This window comes from Anomaloglossus baeobatrachus, chromosome 7, assembly GCF_048569485.1.
Source record: "Anomaloglossus baeobatrachus isolate aAnoBae1 chromosome 7, aAnoBae1.hap1, whole genome shotgun sequence".
NCBI lineage: Eukaryota > Metazoa > Chordata > Amphibia > Anura > Aromobatidae > Anomaloglossus > Anomaloglossus baeobatrachus.
In genome coordinates this window covers 240,702,385-240,718,920 of record NC_134359.1, presented here as the reverse complement: position 1 = coordinate 240,718,920, position 16,536 = coordinate 240,702,385, and the positions used below count along the sequence as shown (strand labels likewise).

The window sequence follows — 16,536 nt, the reverse complement described above, 5'->3', positions numbered from 1 at the left end:
GAGGCTTATATGCCATGCACTGCTCCTCTGAGAAATTTAAAGGTGCATATTTCCTCGTCAGAGAGGAACAGGACTTGAACTCTAGTATACTGACTTTTAGGATTGATGCTTCCTTCTGAAAAGGCAATTTTCATTATTAGAAATGATGATCTTTTTGTTATGATTTATTTATTCTGTATAGTTAAATCAAATGGAAATTCCCGCTGCCTGGAGAAAAGTGGACATAATCCGTGAAGCGCGCAGTACTCAAGTGAACTTTTTTGAGGATGAAGAGCTTCGCCGGGTTTTGGATGAGATATTCTTCCTGAAGAGACTGCAAACCATCAGGGAGTTCTTCAAACTCTGTGGTGTTTTCTCCCACACCTTATCTGGTGAGGATATGACTTCTCCGCATAGTCTTTTACACGATCTTCATAAAATATGTGGATGGGGCCAAAACTCAAAATGTAGTGAGGGCAACTATTGAAATATACCTCTAACTATACAGAGAGGCTTCTGCACGATTACGATCTTTCTGTACAACAGGCGGTATACATTGATTGATTTAAAGGGAACCTGTCAGGTCCCCAGTACATCGAGAACCACGAGCAGTTCTGGGTGCATATTGCTAATCCCTGCCTAACCGTCCCTGTATACACTAGCATAGATAAAGAGATCTTTAAAAAGAGCATTCCTAAAAATAGTTTGAGATGCTAATGGGGCCAGGGACTAGTTGCAAGGGTGTTAGGTCCCTGGCTAGTCTACCTCTTTAGCTTGTTATCACGCCCCTGTGGGCGTGATAAGGCTGCTTTCACACCTCCTGTTTTAGCAGAGCCGGCCAATCCGGCTCTAAAACCTATGCAACGGATGCGGCGACAAAACCGCATTTTTTGCATACGTTTTTGACATGCGGCCCGTCCGGTTTTTGCCGCTTGCGGCACGCTACTGCGCATGTGCAGTGGAAAAAACGCATGCGGCGGCCGGATGCGGTGTTTGCCGCAGGACACCGCATGCGGCGTCCATAGGCATGCTTTGCAAATCATTAGCAAAACCAATGCGGCGTGATGTGGTTTTTTTTTTGCCGGACAAAAAAAAGTGCCAGGCAACGTTCCATCCGGCCGCCGCTTTTGGTTATGCGCACTACTCCTCTCTGAAGCCAGGACACATACACCCGGCTTCTGAGTGGTGTACATGACCGGAAGTGCGGACGACTTCCGATCATTGGCAGTGAGTGTGTTTTGAAGCCAAGACCCATACACCCCGTGTCAAAGAAGCTCAATGCTGACCCGGGTACAAAGCTGCAAGCGTGCACGGCTTTGTATCGAGCTGGGCATTGGAAAGCAGGTTATCCCTCCCACAGGGGCGTGATAACAAGCTAAGGTGGTCGACTAGCCAGGCACCCAACGCCCTTGCGACTGGTCCCTGGCCTCATTAGCATCTCATAAATGATCTTTAGACATTTTTTTTTTTTTTTTTTTTTTAAGATCTCTTTATGTATGCTACTAGATGCGGTGACTGATAAGCAGGGATTCTAGATATGCACCCAGAACTGCTCGTGGTTCTGGGTGCACAGTGGACCTGACAGGTTCACTTTTAAAGAGGTGGTCCAAGGGGAGCAAAGTCTGCAGTTCCTGTCTGTGACTGCAGACTGCTGAATCCTGACAGCGTGCGCATGCTGTCACAATTCCCCAGTATTGCCGGTGAGACTTGCATGCGGTCACATGCTGACTAGTCTTATCCTGTTTTTCTCAATAGAAGTGAGTGGAGGGAAACTGAACAACTCGTCTAGTCTGCACGACTGCGTTTGTACAAATTGCATACATACGGTCATGTGAGTGCTCGCTCGCATTGGCAATACCGCACACTATTACTATTCTGCAGTCACATAGAGTAACTGCCGTCTTTGCGCTCAATCCTTGACAGCCCCTTTAATTGGTCCACCTTGTAATGCCGCATTTTTTAATGAAAACTGCTTTCTGATGAAATCATGGGTTCACCCCAGTGGGGTACCTTATCTCCCACACTGGCATTGCAAACTAGAAAAAGCAGTCGTCCTTAGTCTATAGGTGGCTCCTGTCTATAGGGCATCTGGTGCAAGCAACATATCCTACATTAGGCCACATGTGCCTTTCTTCGGCGCTCCATTGGGAGACCCAGACGATTGACGATTGGGGTGTATAGCACTGCCTCCGGAGGCCACACAAAGCATTACACTAAAAAGTGTAAGGCCCCTTCCCTTCTGGCTATACACCCCCAGTGGGATCACTGGCTCACCAGTTTTCTGCTTTGTGCGAAGGAGGTCAGACATCCACGCATAGCTCCACTGTTTAGTCAGCAGTAGCTGCTGACTATGTCGGATGGAAGAAAAGAGGGCCCATATGGGGCCCCCAGCATGCTCCCTTCTTACCCCACTTGTGGTTTGTAAGGTTGAGGTACCCATTGCGGGTACAGAGGCTGGAGCCCACATGCTGTTTTCCTTCCCCATCCCCCTGAGGGGCTCTGAGGAAGTGGGATCTTACCGGCCCCCAAGCCCTGAGGCCGGGCTCCATCCACAGACCCAGTGAACCTGCTGGATACGGAGCTGGGTACCGTTCAGGGACAAGGCCCTGCAACTTTCAGGTACTCTGTGTCCCCGTACAGACAGGCACGCACACGCCAGACTTGCTGGGTGTGTTAGTGCGCCGGGGACAGTAGCGCTGCACGCTGGGGTTTGAGTCACAGCAGCTTAGCTGTGTGACTTCATGTGCTGGGAACTACCGCGCCGGCCACTATCGGAGCGGCGGCGCGGCTAGGACTTGTAGTGCGCCGGGGACTTAGTGCCGACCGCGCTTTTACGGCGGCGGCGCTTATAAACTTAGTCCCCGGCTTTTGCGGCCTAGCTCCGCTTCGTTCCCGCCCCCTCCCTGTCAATCAGGGAATGGGACAGACGCTGTGCAATCGTCAGCGCCGAGGGCTGGAGCCTTATTTACATGCTCCAGCCCTCTCACTAGGCACAGTGGGACGCAGGTTTCCCGCTTTTGGTCTGAGCACGCCCAGGGCCCGCCCCCCCTCCACAGGACGCCGGCAGCCATTCCTGCATGCAGTCTGGCTGGAGGACGGACACAGGCTCTGGGAGACCCAGACTAGGGATTTCTGGCGACCACACACCCGCGTTTAGCGGGCGGTAAGCAGCACATTAGTGCTGGCCCCACTAGTGCCACAGTGTTGTATTGGTGTACTTTTTCCTGTACCAGATATATATATATATATACTGCACTGTACGGTCGCTTCTTGGCTGTATACCCCTATATTGCTCTGAGGAGACAGCAACATGTCATCCACAAAACGCAAGGGTGCCAAGGCACGGGCTGTATACACTGCTTGTACAGCATGTGGGGCTAATCTACCAGCAGGCTCCAACGACTCTCATTGTGTGCAATGTTCAGTCCCAGTGGCACTTCGTCAGCCAGAGCCTATGGTGGTGGTAGCCCAGGCAGAGACGCCTGTGAACCCTGCCCCGGTGACGGGGACAGAATTTGCAGTCTTTGCTGATAAAATGTCTGTGACTATGACAAAAATCCTGGAGACCTTGCAGTCCAGGCCAGTTGCTCAGACCATGGACACTGCTGTGTCTATGTTCCCCGGTCCCCCTCAGTTGGAACTAATCCGTACTTCAAGGGGGTCCCAGGCATCACAGGCTGAGGGCTCTGACTCTGATGACAGTCCCAGGCCGCCTAAGCGAGCTCGCTGGGAGAGACCCTCCACGTCCTCACGCGGGTCAGGGTCTCAGCGAGAAGGGTCTCTATATGATGAGACAGAGGTGGGTGATCAGGAGTCTGGTCCTGACACCGCACTCAATTTGGATACGCCAGATGGTGACGCCATGGTAAATGACCTTATAGCGGCCATCAATAGGCTGTTGGATATTTCTCCCCCAGCCCCTTCAGCAGAGGAGGCAGCTGCCCAGCAGGAGAAATTCCATTTCCTGTATCCCAAGCGTAAATTGAGTACTTTTCTGGACCACTCTGACTTCAGAGAATCAATCCAGAAACACCATGCTTATCCGGACAAGCGTTTTTCCAAACGTCTGAAGGATACACGTTATCCCTTTCCTCCTGACGTGGTCAAACGCTGGACCCAGTGTCCAAAAGTGGACCCTCCAATATCCAGGCTGGCAGCTAGATCCATAGTTGCAGTGGAGGATGGGGCTTCACTTAAAGATGCCAATGACAGACAGATGGACCTTTGGTTGAAATCTGTCTATGAAGCTATTGGCGCGTCGTTTGCTCCAGCATTCGCGGCCGTGTGGGCGCTCCAAGCTATTTCAGCTGGTCTGGCACAGGTGGACTCTTTCTTAAGTCCAGCAGTGCCGCAAGTGGCGTCCTTAACTACGCAAATGACTGCGTTTGCGACCTACGCTATCAATGCGGTACTAGACTCTACGAGCCGTACCTCAATGGCATCCGCCAACTCTGTAGTTTTGCGCAGAGCCTTGTGGTTAAAAGAATGGAAAGCAGATTCTGCTTCTAAAAAATGTTTAACCAGCTTGCCATTATCTGGAGACAGACTGTTTGGTGAGCAATTGGCGGAAATCATTAAACAGTCCAAAGGTAAGGACTCTTCCTTACCCCAGCCCAGATCAAGCAAACCTCAACAGAGGAAGTGGCAGTCAAAGTTTCGGTCCTTTCGAGGCTCGGGCAAGCCCCAATTCTCCTCGTCCAAAGGGACTCAGAAAGAGCAAAGGAGCTCTGATTCCTGGCGGACTCACTCACGCCCCAAGAAAGCAACCGGAGGTACCGCTTCCAAGGCGGCTGCCTCATGACTTTCGGCCGCCTCCCTCCGCATCCTCGGTCGGTGGCAGGCTCTCCCGCTTTTGCGACATTTGGCTGCCACAGGTCAAAGACCGGTGGGTAACAGACATTTTGTCTCACGGGTACAGGATAGAGTTCAGCTCTCGTCCTCCAACTCGCTTCTTCAGAACTTCTCCACCTCCCGACCGAGCCGATGCTCTGCTGCTAGCGGTGTCCACTCTAAAAGCGGAAGGAGTGGTGACCCCTGTTCCTCTTCAGGAACAAGGTCACGGTTTTTACTCCAACTTGTTCGTGGTGCCAAAAAAGGACGGGTCATTCCGTCCCGTTCTGGATCTAAAACTGCTCAACAAGCACGTAAAAACCAGGCGGTTCCGTCCTCCGCCTCGGTTCTTCAGAACTTCCCCACATCCCGACCGAGCAGATGCCCTTCTGCAGGCGGTGCATTCTCTAAGAGCAGAAGGAGTGGTGGTCCCTGTTCCTCTTCGGGAACAAGGACAAGGTTTTTACTCCAATCTCTTTGTGGTGCCAAAAAAGGACGGCTCATTCCGTCCTGTTCTGGACCTAAAACTGCTCAACAAGCATGTGAACGCCAGGCGGTTCCGGATGGAATCCCTCCGCTCAGTCATTGCCTCAATGTCTCAAGGAGATTTCCTAGCATCAATATACATCAAAGATGCTTATCTCCACGTGCCGATTGCTACAGAGCACCAACGCTTTCTACGCTTCATCAGTTCGTAGCTCTGCCATTTGGTCTGGCGACAGCCCCACGGGTGTTCACCAAGGTCATGGCGGCAGTGGTAGCAGTCTTGCACTCTCAGGGACACTCTGTGATCCCTTACTTGGACGATCTACTTGTCAAGGCACCCTCTCAGGAGGCATGCCAACTCAGCCTGAATGTTGCACTGGAGACTCTCCAGACGTTCGGGTGGATCATCAACTTCTCAAAGTCAACTCTGTTACCGACCCAATCACTGACGTATCTTGGCATGGAGTTTCATACTCTTTCAGCGAGAGTGAAGCTTCCGCTGGACAAGCAGCGGTCACTACAGACTGGGGTGCAGGCTCTCCTTCAAAGTCAGTCGCACTCCTTAAGTCGCCTCATGCACTTCCTCGGGAAGATGGTGGCGGCAATGGAGGCGGTTCCGTTTGCGCAGTTTCATCTGCGCCCACTTCAATGGGACATTCTCCGCCAATGGGACGGGAAGTCAACATCCCTGGACAGGAAAGTCTCCCTTTCCCAGACGGCCAAGGACTCTCTGCAGTGGTGGCTTCTTCCCACCTCATTATCACAGGGAAGATCCTTCCTACCACCGTCCTGGGCGGTGGTCACGACAGACGCGAGTCTGTCAGGGTGGGGAGCAGTTTTTCTCCACCACAGGGCTCAGGGTACGTGGACCCAGCAGGAGTCCACCCTTCAGATCAATGTTCTGGAAATCAGAGCAGTGTATCTTGCCCTACTAGCCTTCCAGCAGTGGCTGGAAGGAAGGCAGATCCGAAATCAGTCGGACAACTCCACAGCGGTGGCATACATCAACCACCAAGGGGGGACACGCAGTCGGCAAGCCTTCCAGGAAGTCCGGCGGATTCTGATGTGGGTGGAAGCCACGGCCTCCACCATATCCGCAGTTCACCTCCCCGGCGTAGAAAACTGGGAAGCAGACTTCCTCAGTCGCCAGGGCATGGACGCAGGGGAATGGTCCCTTCACCCGGACGTGTTTCAGGAAATCTGTCGCCGCTGGGGAAGGCCGGACGTCGACCTAATGGCGTCCCGGCACAACAACAAGGTCCCAACCTTCATGGCACGGTCTCGCGATCACAGAGCTCTGGCGGCAGACGCCTTAGTGCAAGATTGGTCGCAGTTCCGGCTCCCTTATGTGTTTCCACCTCTGGCACTCTTGCCCAGAGTGCTACGCGAGATCAGATCCGACTGCAGCCGCGTCATACTCGTCGCCCCAGACTGGCCAAGGAGGGCGTGGTATCCGGATCTGTGGCATCTCACGGTCGGCCAACCGTGGGCACTACCAGACCGACCAGACTTTCTGTCCCAAGGGCCGTTTTTCCATCGGAATTCTGCGGCCCTGAACCTGACTGTGTGGCCATTGAGTCCTGGATCCTAGCGTCTTCAGGATTATCCCAAGGGGTCGTTGCCACCATGAGACAGGCTAGGAAGCCCACGTCCGCTAAGATCTACCACAGAACGTGGAGGATATTCTTATCCTGGTGCTCTGCTCAGGGAGTGTCTCCCTGGCCATTTGCATTGCCTACATTTCTTTCTTTCCTGCAATCTGGATTAGAAAAAGGTTTGTCGCTCGGCTCCCTTAAAGGGCAAGTCTCGGCGCTATCCGTCTTTTTTCAGAAGCGTCTAGCACGACTTTCTAAGGTACGCACGTTCCTGCAGGGGGTTTGTCATATCGTACCCCCGTACAAGCGGCCGTTAGATCCATGGGATCTGAACAGGGTACTAGTTGCCCTCCAGAAGCCGCCCTTCGAGCCTCTGAGGGAGGTTTCACTTTCTAGACTATCACAGAAAGTGGCTTTTCTGGTAGCGATCACATCTCTTCGGAGAGTGTCTAAGCTAGCAGCGCTGTCATCCAAGGCTCCCTTCCTGGTCTTCCACCAGGACAAGGTAGTGCTGCGACCCATTCAGGAGTTTCTCCCGAAGGTGGTATCCTCTTTTCATCTTAATCAGGATATCTCTTTGCCTTCTTTTTGTCCTCATGCAGTTCATCGGTATGAGAAGGATTTACATTTGTTGGATCTGGTGAGAGCACTCAGAATCTACATTTCCCGCACGGCGCCCCTGCGCCGTTCGGATGCACTCTTTGTCCTTGTCGCTGGTAAGCGCAAAGGGTCGCAGGCTTCTAAGGCCACCCTGGCTCGATGGATCAAAGAACCAATTCTTGAAGCCTACCGTTCTGCTGGGCTTCCGTTTCCATCAGGGCTGAAGGCCCATTCTACCAGAGCCGTGGGTGCGTCCTGGGCATTACGACACCAGGCTACGGCTCAACAGGTGTGCCAGGCAGCTACCTGGTCGAGTCTGCACACTTTCACCAAACATTATCAGGTGCATACCTATGCTTCGGCGGACGCCAGCCTAGGTAGAAGAGTCCTGCAGGCGGCAGTTGCCTCCCCGTAGGGGAGGGCTGTCTTCGCAGCTCTAACATGAGGTATTCTTTACCCACCCAGGGACAGCTTTTGGACGTCCCAATCGTCTGGGTCTCCCAATGGAGCGCCGAAGAAGAAGGGAATTTTGTTACTTACCGTAAATTCCTTTTCTTCTAGCTCCTATTGGGAGACCCAGCACCCGCCCTGTTGTCCTTCGGGATTTTTGGTTGTTTTTCGGGTACACATGTTGTTCATGTTGAACGGTTTTCAGTTCTCCGACGTTACTTCGGAGTGAATTTGTTTAAACCAGTTCTTGGCTTTCCTCCTTCTTGCTTTTGCACTAAAACTGGTGAGCCAGTGATCCCACTGGGGGTGTATAGCCAGAAGGGGAGGGGCCTTACACTTTTTAGTGTAATGCTTTGTGTGGCCTCCGGAGGCAGTGCTATACACCCCAATCGTCAATCGTCTGGGTCTCCCAATAGGAGCTAGAAGAAAAGGAATTTACGGTAAGTAACAAAATTCCCTTCTTTTCATTTACTTTTTTTCTCCCCTTTGTATCTCATTAGGGAAGTGCTCCACAGATGATCAAGGCCCTGGAAACGGACCCGTCCAGCTGGTCAATGTTAAAAGCATGTATAGAAATTCTTCTTTGAGTGAAGAGCAGATGGCCAAACCCATCAAGTCCTTCACCGCCGACTTTGTGAGACAGCTCCTTATTGGCCTTCCTACGCAGGCTCTGGGCCTGACCCTGTGCAGCTACATCAGTGCCCTGGGCGTTGATATTATCGCCCAAGTAGAAGCCAAGGACTTTGGGGCTGAAAGCAAGGTCTCCGTCGATGATCTTTGTAAAAAGGCCGTGGAGCACAACATCCAGATCTCCCAGTTCTCACAGCTCGTGATGAACAGAGCTACCGTCTTGGCCAGTTCTTTTGACACTGCTTGGAAGAAGCAAGACTTGGTCCGACGCCTGGAAACGAACATTGCTTCCTGCAAAACCAGCATGCAGCGTTTACAGCTACACATTGCAATGTTTCAGGTAATGATAAGGATTGCTTACTGTGACACTTCCTATTTGTGCAAGGGGTTGAGGGACAAATTTCTTAATGTTTTGTTAATCTACTAATTCCATTAAGAATTCTCAGTAAATGTATAAATACCATCTTAAGGTGCATGTCCACATCCAGCAGTTAAGGGTGCGTGCCCATGATCAGTGTTTGCAGCGTTTTGGACGCAGCATGCTTCAGCAGCGTTGTACAGTACAAGCACAGTGGATGGGATTTCTATAAATCCTGTGCCCATTGTACTTGTTTTTTCCACAGCAAACACTGACCTGCGGTGCGTGTTTCGAGACCGCAGCATGTCAATTGTTTGCTGCGGAATCTCATGCGTCCTCCGTAGGGAGAACACAAGTGAGAGACCGCAGCGCACTGAACCCTGATCATGGATACAAGCATCTGTGGTCTCTTGCAGAGGAGACTCGTGGCCCTGCAGGTCAGGACCCGGTGCACCCAGGACGCAGTGAGTCCTGATTGTGGGCACATACCCTTATGCAGAAATGTATCTGAATGGAGCTTGCAGAAATCCACGTGTTTTTGTCCCTAACGTTGAAATTGATGGACGCTAACTGCATCTTTTATCTTTCTTTGTCGCTCCATTGGGAGACCCAGACAATTGGGTGTATAGCTTCTGCCTCCGGAGGCCACACAAAGTATTACACTTTAAAAAGTGTAACCCCTCCCCTCTGCCTATACACCCTCCCGTGCATCACGGGCTCCTCAGTTTTATGCTTTGTGTAGAAGGAGGCACACATCCACTCATGCATCTCCATTTTAGTCAGCAGCAGCTGCTGATTTTATCGGTTGGAAGAAAAGAGGGCCCCCAACAGGGCCCCCGGCATGCTCCCTTCTCACCCCACTAAGTCGGCGGTGCTGTTAAGGTTGAGGTACCCATTGCGGGTACAGAGGCTGGAGCCACATGCCGTTTTCCTTCACCACCCATTAGAGGCTCTGGATGAAGTGGGATCCTAACCGGTCATCCATTCACTGGGACCGGGCTCCCTCCGCAGCCCCTGTGGGAATCTGCCGGACAGGAGTCTATTGTATCCTCAGGGACAAGGCCCTGCATCAAAAGGTACTCTGTGTCCCCATGGGGACGGTGCATGGAGCGCTTGTTTCACAGACGCTGCAGCAGCTGCTGGTTTGTGAAGACCGGGACTTCCGCGCCGACCGCGCCTGTTTGTCGGCCGCGGTATTAAATCTAGTCCCCGGCTTCATTGCGGCCTAGTACCATAACTCCCGCCCCCGGGCCTGCCAGTCAGGGGTAAGGGCGAGACGGTCGACCTGACGTCGGCAGTGAGGGTTGGAGCATACTTTAGGTGTCCTCCCCCCCCCCTCACTGATCACTGTAGGGCCCCAGATTCCCGCACTTTAATAGTCGCCGCCCATCCTCCCCTGAGAGCTCCGGCAGCCATTTTTATACAACATTCTGCCGGTGGAGGATTTCAGGAACGAGCTCTGGGAGACCTAAGGCAGGGAATCTGGTGGACACACACTCCGCTTTGGGCGGTCGGTAAGCCACACCGGTCACCCGGTGCTGGTCCCCCTAGGGTGCCGGAGTGTATATATATATATATATATATATATATATATATATATATATATATATATATATATATATATATATATATATATATATATATATATATATATATATATATATATATATTTTCTCTGTCGGCCGGGTTGTTTGCTTTTGGCTATATACCCTCAGTGATCACTCTCCTAGGAGACAACAGCATGTCGTCCACAAGGAGCAAGGGCGCTAAGGCAAAGGGTTTTTTCTTTGTCGCTCCATTGGGAGACCCAGACAATTGGGGTGTATAGCTTATGCCTCCGGAGGCCACACAAAGTATTACACTAAAAGTGTAAAGCCCCTCCCCTTCTGCCTATACACCCCCCGTGCATCACGGGCTCCTCAGTTTTTATGCTTTGTGCGAAGGAGGCTGACATCCACGCATAGCTCCACAGCTTAGTCAGCAGCAGCTGCTGACTAGGTCGGATGGAAGAAAAGAGGGCCCATAACAGGGCCCCCAGCATGCTCCCTTCTCACCCCACTTTGTCGGCGGTGTTGTTAAGGTTGAGGTACCCATTGCGGGTACACAGGCAGGAGCCACATGCTGTTTTCCTTCCCCATCCCTCATGGGCTCTGGGTGAAGTGGGATCCTAATCGGTCTCCAGGCACTGGGACCGTGCTCCCTCCACAGCCCCTGGGGAATCTGCTGGATAGGAGCCGAGTATCGTCAGGGACAAGGCCCTGCTACTGTGAGGTACTCTGTGTCCCCGTGGGGACCGCGCATGGAGCGCTTGTGCCATACACATTGCAGCACTGCTGGGTGTGTTAGTGCGCCGGGGACTACCGCGCGGCCGCGCTTATTGCCGGCTGCGCTTATAACTTTAGTCCCCGGCTTCTGCGGCCTAGTATCGCAGATTCCCGCCCACAGGCCTGCCAGTCAGGGAAAGGGCGGGACGCTGCACAGATCGTCAGCGCTGAGGGCTGGAGCATACATTAGTATCCTCCTCCCCCCTCACTCAGTACACTGGGGCACTAGATTCCCGCACTTTTCTTGGGCACGCCCACGGTCCCCTCCTCCCCACAGAACGCCGGCAGCCATTCCTGTCAGCGATTCAGACGCTGGAGAGGAGAGACAACACAGGGAGACCCAGGCAGGGAATCTGGTGATCACACAACCGCTCTGAGCGGTCGGTAAGCAGCACCTGTGGTGCTGGCCCCACTGAGTGCCGAAGTGTATATATATATATATAGGCTTATAGGCTATACATTTGCACTGTACGGTCGCTCTGTTGATTTTTGGCTATATACCCTCCTGACTGTTCTCAGAGGAGATAACAGCATGTCGTCCGCAAAAATCAAGGGTGCCAAAGCACAGGCGTACTTTGCAACCTGTACCTCATGTGCAGCTATACTACCGGCAGGTTCCACTGACCCTCATTGTGTGCAATGCTCGGCCCCTGTGGCACTTACTCAGCCGGAGCCTCTGCTACAGGTGGCCCAGGTGGAACCACCTGCTACCACTGTCCAGGTGACAGGGACGGAGTTTGCAGCTTTTGCTGACAAACTGTCTGAGAGTATGGATAAATGGTCTGCTAAAATACTAGAAGCCTTACAGTCCAGACCGGTGATTCAGGCCCCGGGCACTGTTCAATCTTTGACCCCAGGTCCCCCTCAATTGGAACTGCAAAGTGCCCCTGGGGTGACCCATAGGTCACAGGGTGAGGTCTCTGACACGGACCGCAGTCCCAGGCCGCCTAAGCGGGCTCGCTGGAAAATTCCCTCCACCTCATCACACTGTTCAGGGTCTCAGCAGGAGGACTCTCTGGAGGATGAAGCGGAGGTAACAGATCAGGATTCTGATCCTGAAGCCGCTCTCAACCTAGATACACCTGAAGGTGACGCCGTAGTGAATGACCTTATAGCGACCATCAATCAGGTGTTGGATATTTCTCCCCCAGCTCCTCCAATTGAGGAGTCAGCTTCTCAGGAGAAATTCCGTTTCAGGTTTCCCAAGCGTACATTGAGTACGTTTCTGGATCACTCTGACTTCAGAGAGGCAGTCCAGAAAAACCGAGATTGTCCAGACAAGCGTTTTTCCAAGCGCCTTAGGGATACACGTTATCCCTTCCCCCCTGATGTTGTCAAGGGCTGGACTCAGTGTCCTAAGGTGGATCCTCCAATCTCCAGACTGGCGGCTAGATCCATAGTTGCAGTGGAAGATGGGGCTTCGCTCAAAGATGCCACTGACAGACAAATGGAACTATGGTTGAAATCCATCTATGAAGCTATTGGCGCGTCTTTTGCTCCAGCATTCGCAGCCGTATGGGCACTCCAAGCTATCTCAGCTTGTCAGGCGCAGATTAATACAGTCACACGTACATCTGCCCCGCAAGTGGTGTCCTTAACTTCTCAGGCGTCGGCGTTTGCGTCCTACGCCATTAATGCTATCCTGGACTCTGCGAGCCGTACGGCGGTAGCTTCCGCCAATTCGGTGGTAGTCCGCAGGGCCATGTGGCTACGTGAATGGAAGGCAGACGCGGCTTCCAAAAAGTTCTTAACCGGTTTGCCATTGTCTGGCGACCGCTTGTTTGGTGAGCGATTGGATGAAATCATTAAACAATCCAAGGGAAAGGACTCATCCTTACCCCAGTCCAAACCAAACAGACCTCAACCACGGAAGGTACAATCGAGGTTTCGGTCCTTTCGGTCCGCGGGCAGGTCTCAATTCTCCTCGTCCAAAAGGCCTCAGAAGGATCAGAGGAACTCCGATTCATGGCGGTCTAAGTCACTGTCACGAACAGCCGGGGAAGTCCCTCAGAAATCCGCAGCTGTTCACTGATTTGTTACACACGACTACTCTCTAGCGCCCCCCTTGTCTGCAGGCCACTTTTGGTACTGCAGGACAATGCATAAGATGAGGCTGCTGAGCTGATAATGCCAAATATTGGAGGTCTCACAGCGAGGGTAAATGTATATCTCTGATTCCTGCTAATGGAATTTTTATATACCTCGGTACCCTTAATGATAGCACTCCAATAATTCTATGCAATAACAATTACGCTGCCACCACCCAGACTTTCTACAGGTAGCTGGGGACCCGTTTCAGATAGCATAAGGCCCTTCGGGGTTTTGGATTCGTATATAAAGCATAAGGAAAGAAACTCCTTAAATTTTTATATATTTAATCCGAAAATAGGCAGTGTTTAAAGAATATACAAGAATTTACAAAAGGGAACAATACACATTACGGCATAACAGTTACATTAAAATAAAAGGTATAAACGTGAAACTTACTAAGCTTCTACCATAGAAGTGACGTCTGCTTATGGAGGGAGGGTCTCCAAGAGATGTTAGAATCGGCCAGCATCACCCTTCATGATGCCCTCCTCGTGCTGACTGAGCCCCCAAGATAGGAACTGTCTCTTATGCTCTTGCTAGCCCCCCTTGCCTGTGACATCATTTTACAGTCACTTGTGGGCTGGGCTTGAGATGGTCACAAAGTTCCATAATTCTAGGGTTTTTCATATCTTTGCTCCTGGGTCACACAGGTGAAAGATATTAGCGTCATATTTAATATCTCGATTTTACAGTTACATTGATACCAAACACAACGCCTCTAGCACAATTTTACTGGCCAATACTAATTTGTCGTGATTCCGTCGATCTCCTCGTCAGGTGAGACGGTGCGCTGGGTTCCGCACGACGCAGGGATTCTGGCAATGTGTTTTTCATCTTTCTAGCATTAAAGTCGCACTTCAAAACCTGCTTTGGGAGTTTTCCCGCCAATATTACAAAGAATTGTCTTTCTCTGCAGCTTTTGGCTTTAGTTCTACCATCACCCAAAGTCATAAATACCTTAAGCTTCCAGGCCAATCAGATAATCACCATGACGACCTGTGGCTGGTGAAGAAGAGGGGGATGAAGACCCTTCAACAGTTCTACATGACACCTCCCCCTTTTTGAGGTAGCATGGGAGATTGATTTGCCAATCGTCTCCTAAGCCTACCTCGCTGGCATCCCCCTGCCGGGACAGCCCATCAGCATTGCCATGCTCCACACCCTTCCTGTGTTGAATGGTAAAGTCATACTGCTGTAGTGCCAAGCTCCACCGCAGTAGCTTACCATTGTCGCCGGCCACCCGATGTAGCCAGCTGAGAGGGTTGTGGTCTGTCACTATGGTGAAGTTGCGTCCATATAGGTAGGGCTGCAGTTTCCGCAGGGCCCACACTATAGAGAGGCACTCCTTCTCCACAGTGGCGTAGGCCACTTCCCGGGATAAGAGCTTGCGGCTGAGAAACATCACCGGATGCTCTTCTCCCTTCCCATTTACCTGGCTGAGTACTGCACCAAGGCCAAACGCACTGGCATCTGTCTGAACTATGAACCGTCGGGTGAAGTCCGGGGCTTGTAGGATTGGGGAACTGGCGAGGGCAGCTTTTAGTGCCCTGAAGGACCGTTCACAGTCATCTGTCCAGGTGACTACTTGCGGTAGCTTCTTTTTGGTGAGGTCCGTCAACGGCTTAGCAAGAGCACTATAGTTAGGAACGAACTTCCTATAGTACCCTGCCGTACCCAAGAAGGACATCACCTGCTTCTTTGACTTGGGGGTAGGCCAGGAGGTGATGGCATCAACCTTCCCTGGCTCTGGTTTCAGGGTCCCGCCACCCACTCTGTGTCCAAGGTACTGTACCTCCGTCATGCCGATCTGACACTTCCCTGGCTTTATAGTCAGACCAGCGCTTTGGATCCGCCTGAGCACCTGCTCCAGGTGCCCCAGGTGTTCCTCCCAAGTGGGACTAAAGATGGCAATGTCATCCAGGTAAGCTACTGCAAACCCTCCTAGTCCCTCGAGCAGCTGGTCGACCAATCGCTGGAAAGTGGCAGGAGCATTTCTCATGCCAAAGGGCATGACGAGGGATTCATACAGCCCGAATGGGGTGATGAAGGCGGACCTTTCCTGTGCTTCCTTGGACATAGGAATCTGCCAGTACCCTCGACTCAGGTCCATGATGGTCAGGTACCGGGCCCCGGCTAAGCAATCCAGTAACTCATCGATGCGTGGCATTGGGTACGCATCGGGTGCTGTGATTGCATTTAGCCTCCTGTAGTCCACACAAAACCGGGTTGTCCGGTCCTTTTTGGGAACCAAGACTACAGGCGAGGCCCATGCACTTTTGGACCTCTGGATCACTCCCAGGACTAGCATTTCATCGATCTCCCTTTTTATGTCCTTTTGTACCTCTAGGGATACGCGGTATGGGGGTTGACGAACTGGGGAATGACTCCCTGTGTCCACCTGGTGGGTGGCTAGGGATGTCTTCCCTGGGACATTCGTGAAGGTCATCAGGTAGGGCCGGAATACCTCCCGCAGCTGGGACTTTTGGTCCAAGGATAGCTGTGGGTTGAATGCCGCCTCCTCGATAGACCCTCCATCCCGGGCCGAGGCGAGCAAGTCCACCAAGACTTCACTTTCGCCTTCCTCGGGAAGACTACACACAGGAAGAGCAAAGGCTTCCCTGTCATGATGAGCTTTCATCATGTTGACATGGAAGACCTTTTGCCTCTTCCTGGCATGGTCGATGGTGACCACATAGTTTACGTCATTGAGGCGCTGATGCACCAGGTATGGACCCTCCCAGGCCGCCTGAAGCTTGTTCTGGGTCATTGGGACTAGGACCCACACCTTCTGACCCACTTCGTACACCCGCTCTCGAGCGTGTTGGTCGTACCATCGCTTCTGGCTGGCCTGGGCTTGCGCCATATTCTCATGCACCATCTGCGTCATTGACTGCATTTTGTCACGGAGCCGAATGACATACTCCACAACGGACACTTCTGGGGACTTCAGTTCCTCTTCCCAGGATTCCCTTACCAGACCAAGAGGCCCCCGGACTCGTCTGCCATACAGGAGCTCGAAGGGGGAAAACCCCGTTGAGGCCTGTGGTACCTCTCTGTAGGCAAACAGCAGGTGTGAGAGATACCGCTCCCAGTCGCGTCCATGTGACTCAACCAGCATCTTAAGCATCTGCTTAAGGGTACCATTAAATCGCTCACACAAACCATTGGTCTGTGGGTGATAAGCGCTTGATAT

General features: G+C 52.1%; 1 protein-coding gene across 1 annotated transcript in view; it reads left to right on the top strand.

Moving 5' to 3' along the window:
• SMG1 (SMG1 nonsense mediated mRNA decay associated PI3K related kinase) overlaps positions 1–16,536 on the top strand; it is a 468,962-nt gene that overhangs the window by 421,062 nt on the left and 31,364 nt on the right. The window contains exons 53-54 of the mRNA XM_075319739.1: positions 182–371; positions 8,441–8,910. Coding sequence (XP_075175854.1) covers positions 182–371; positions 8,441–8,910 — 660 coding nt within the window. The remainder of the gene's footprint in view (positions 1–181; positions 372–8,440; positions 8,911–16,536) is intronic.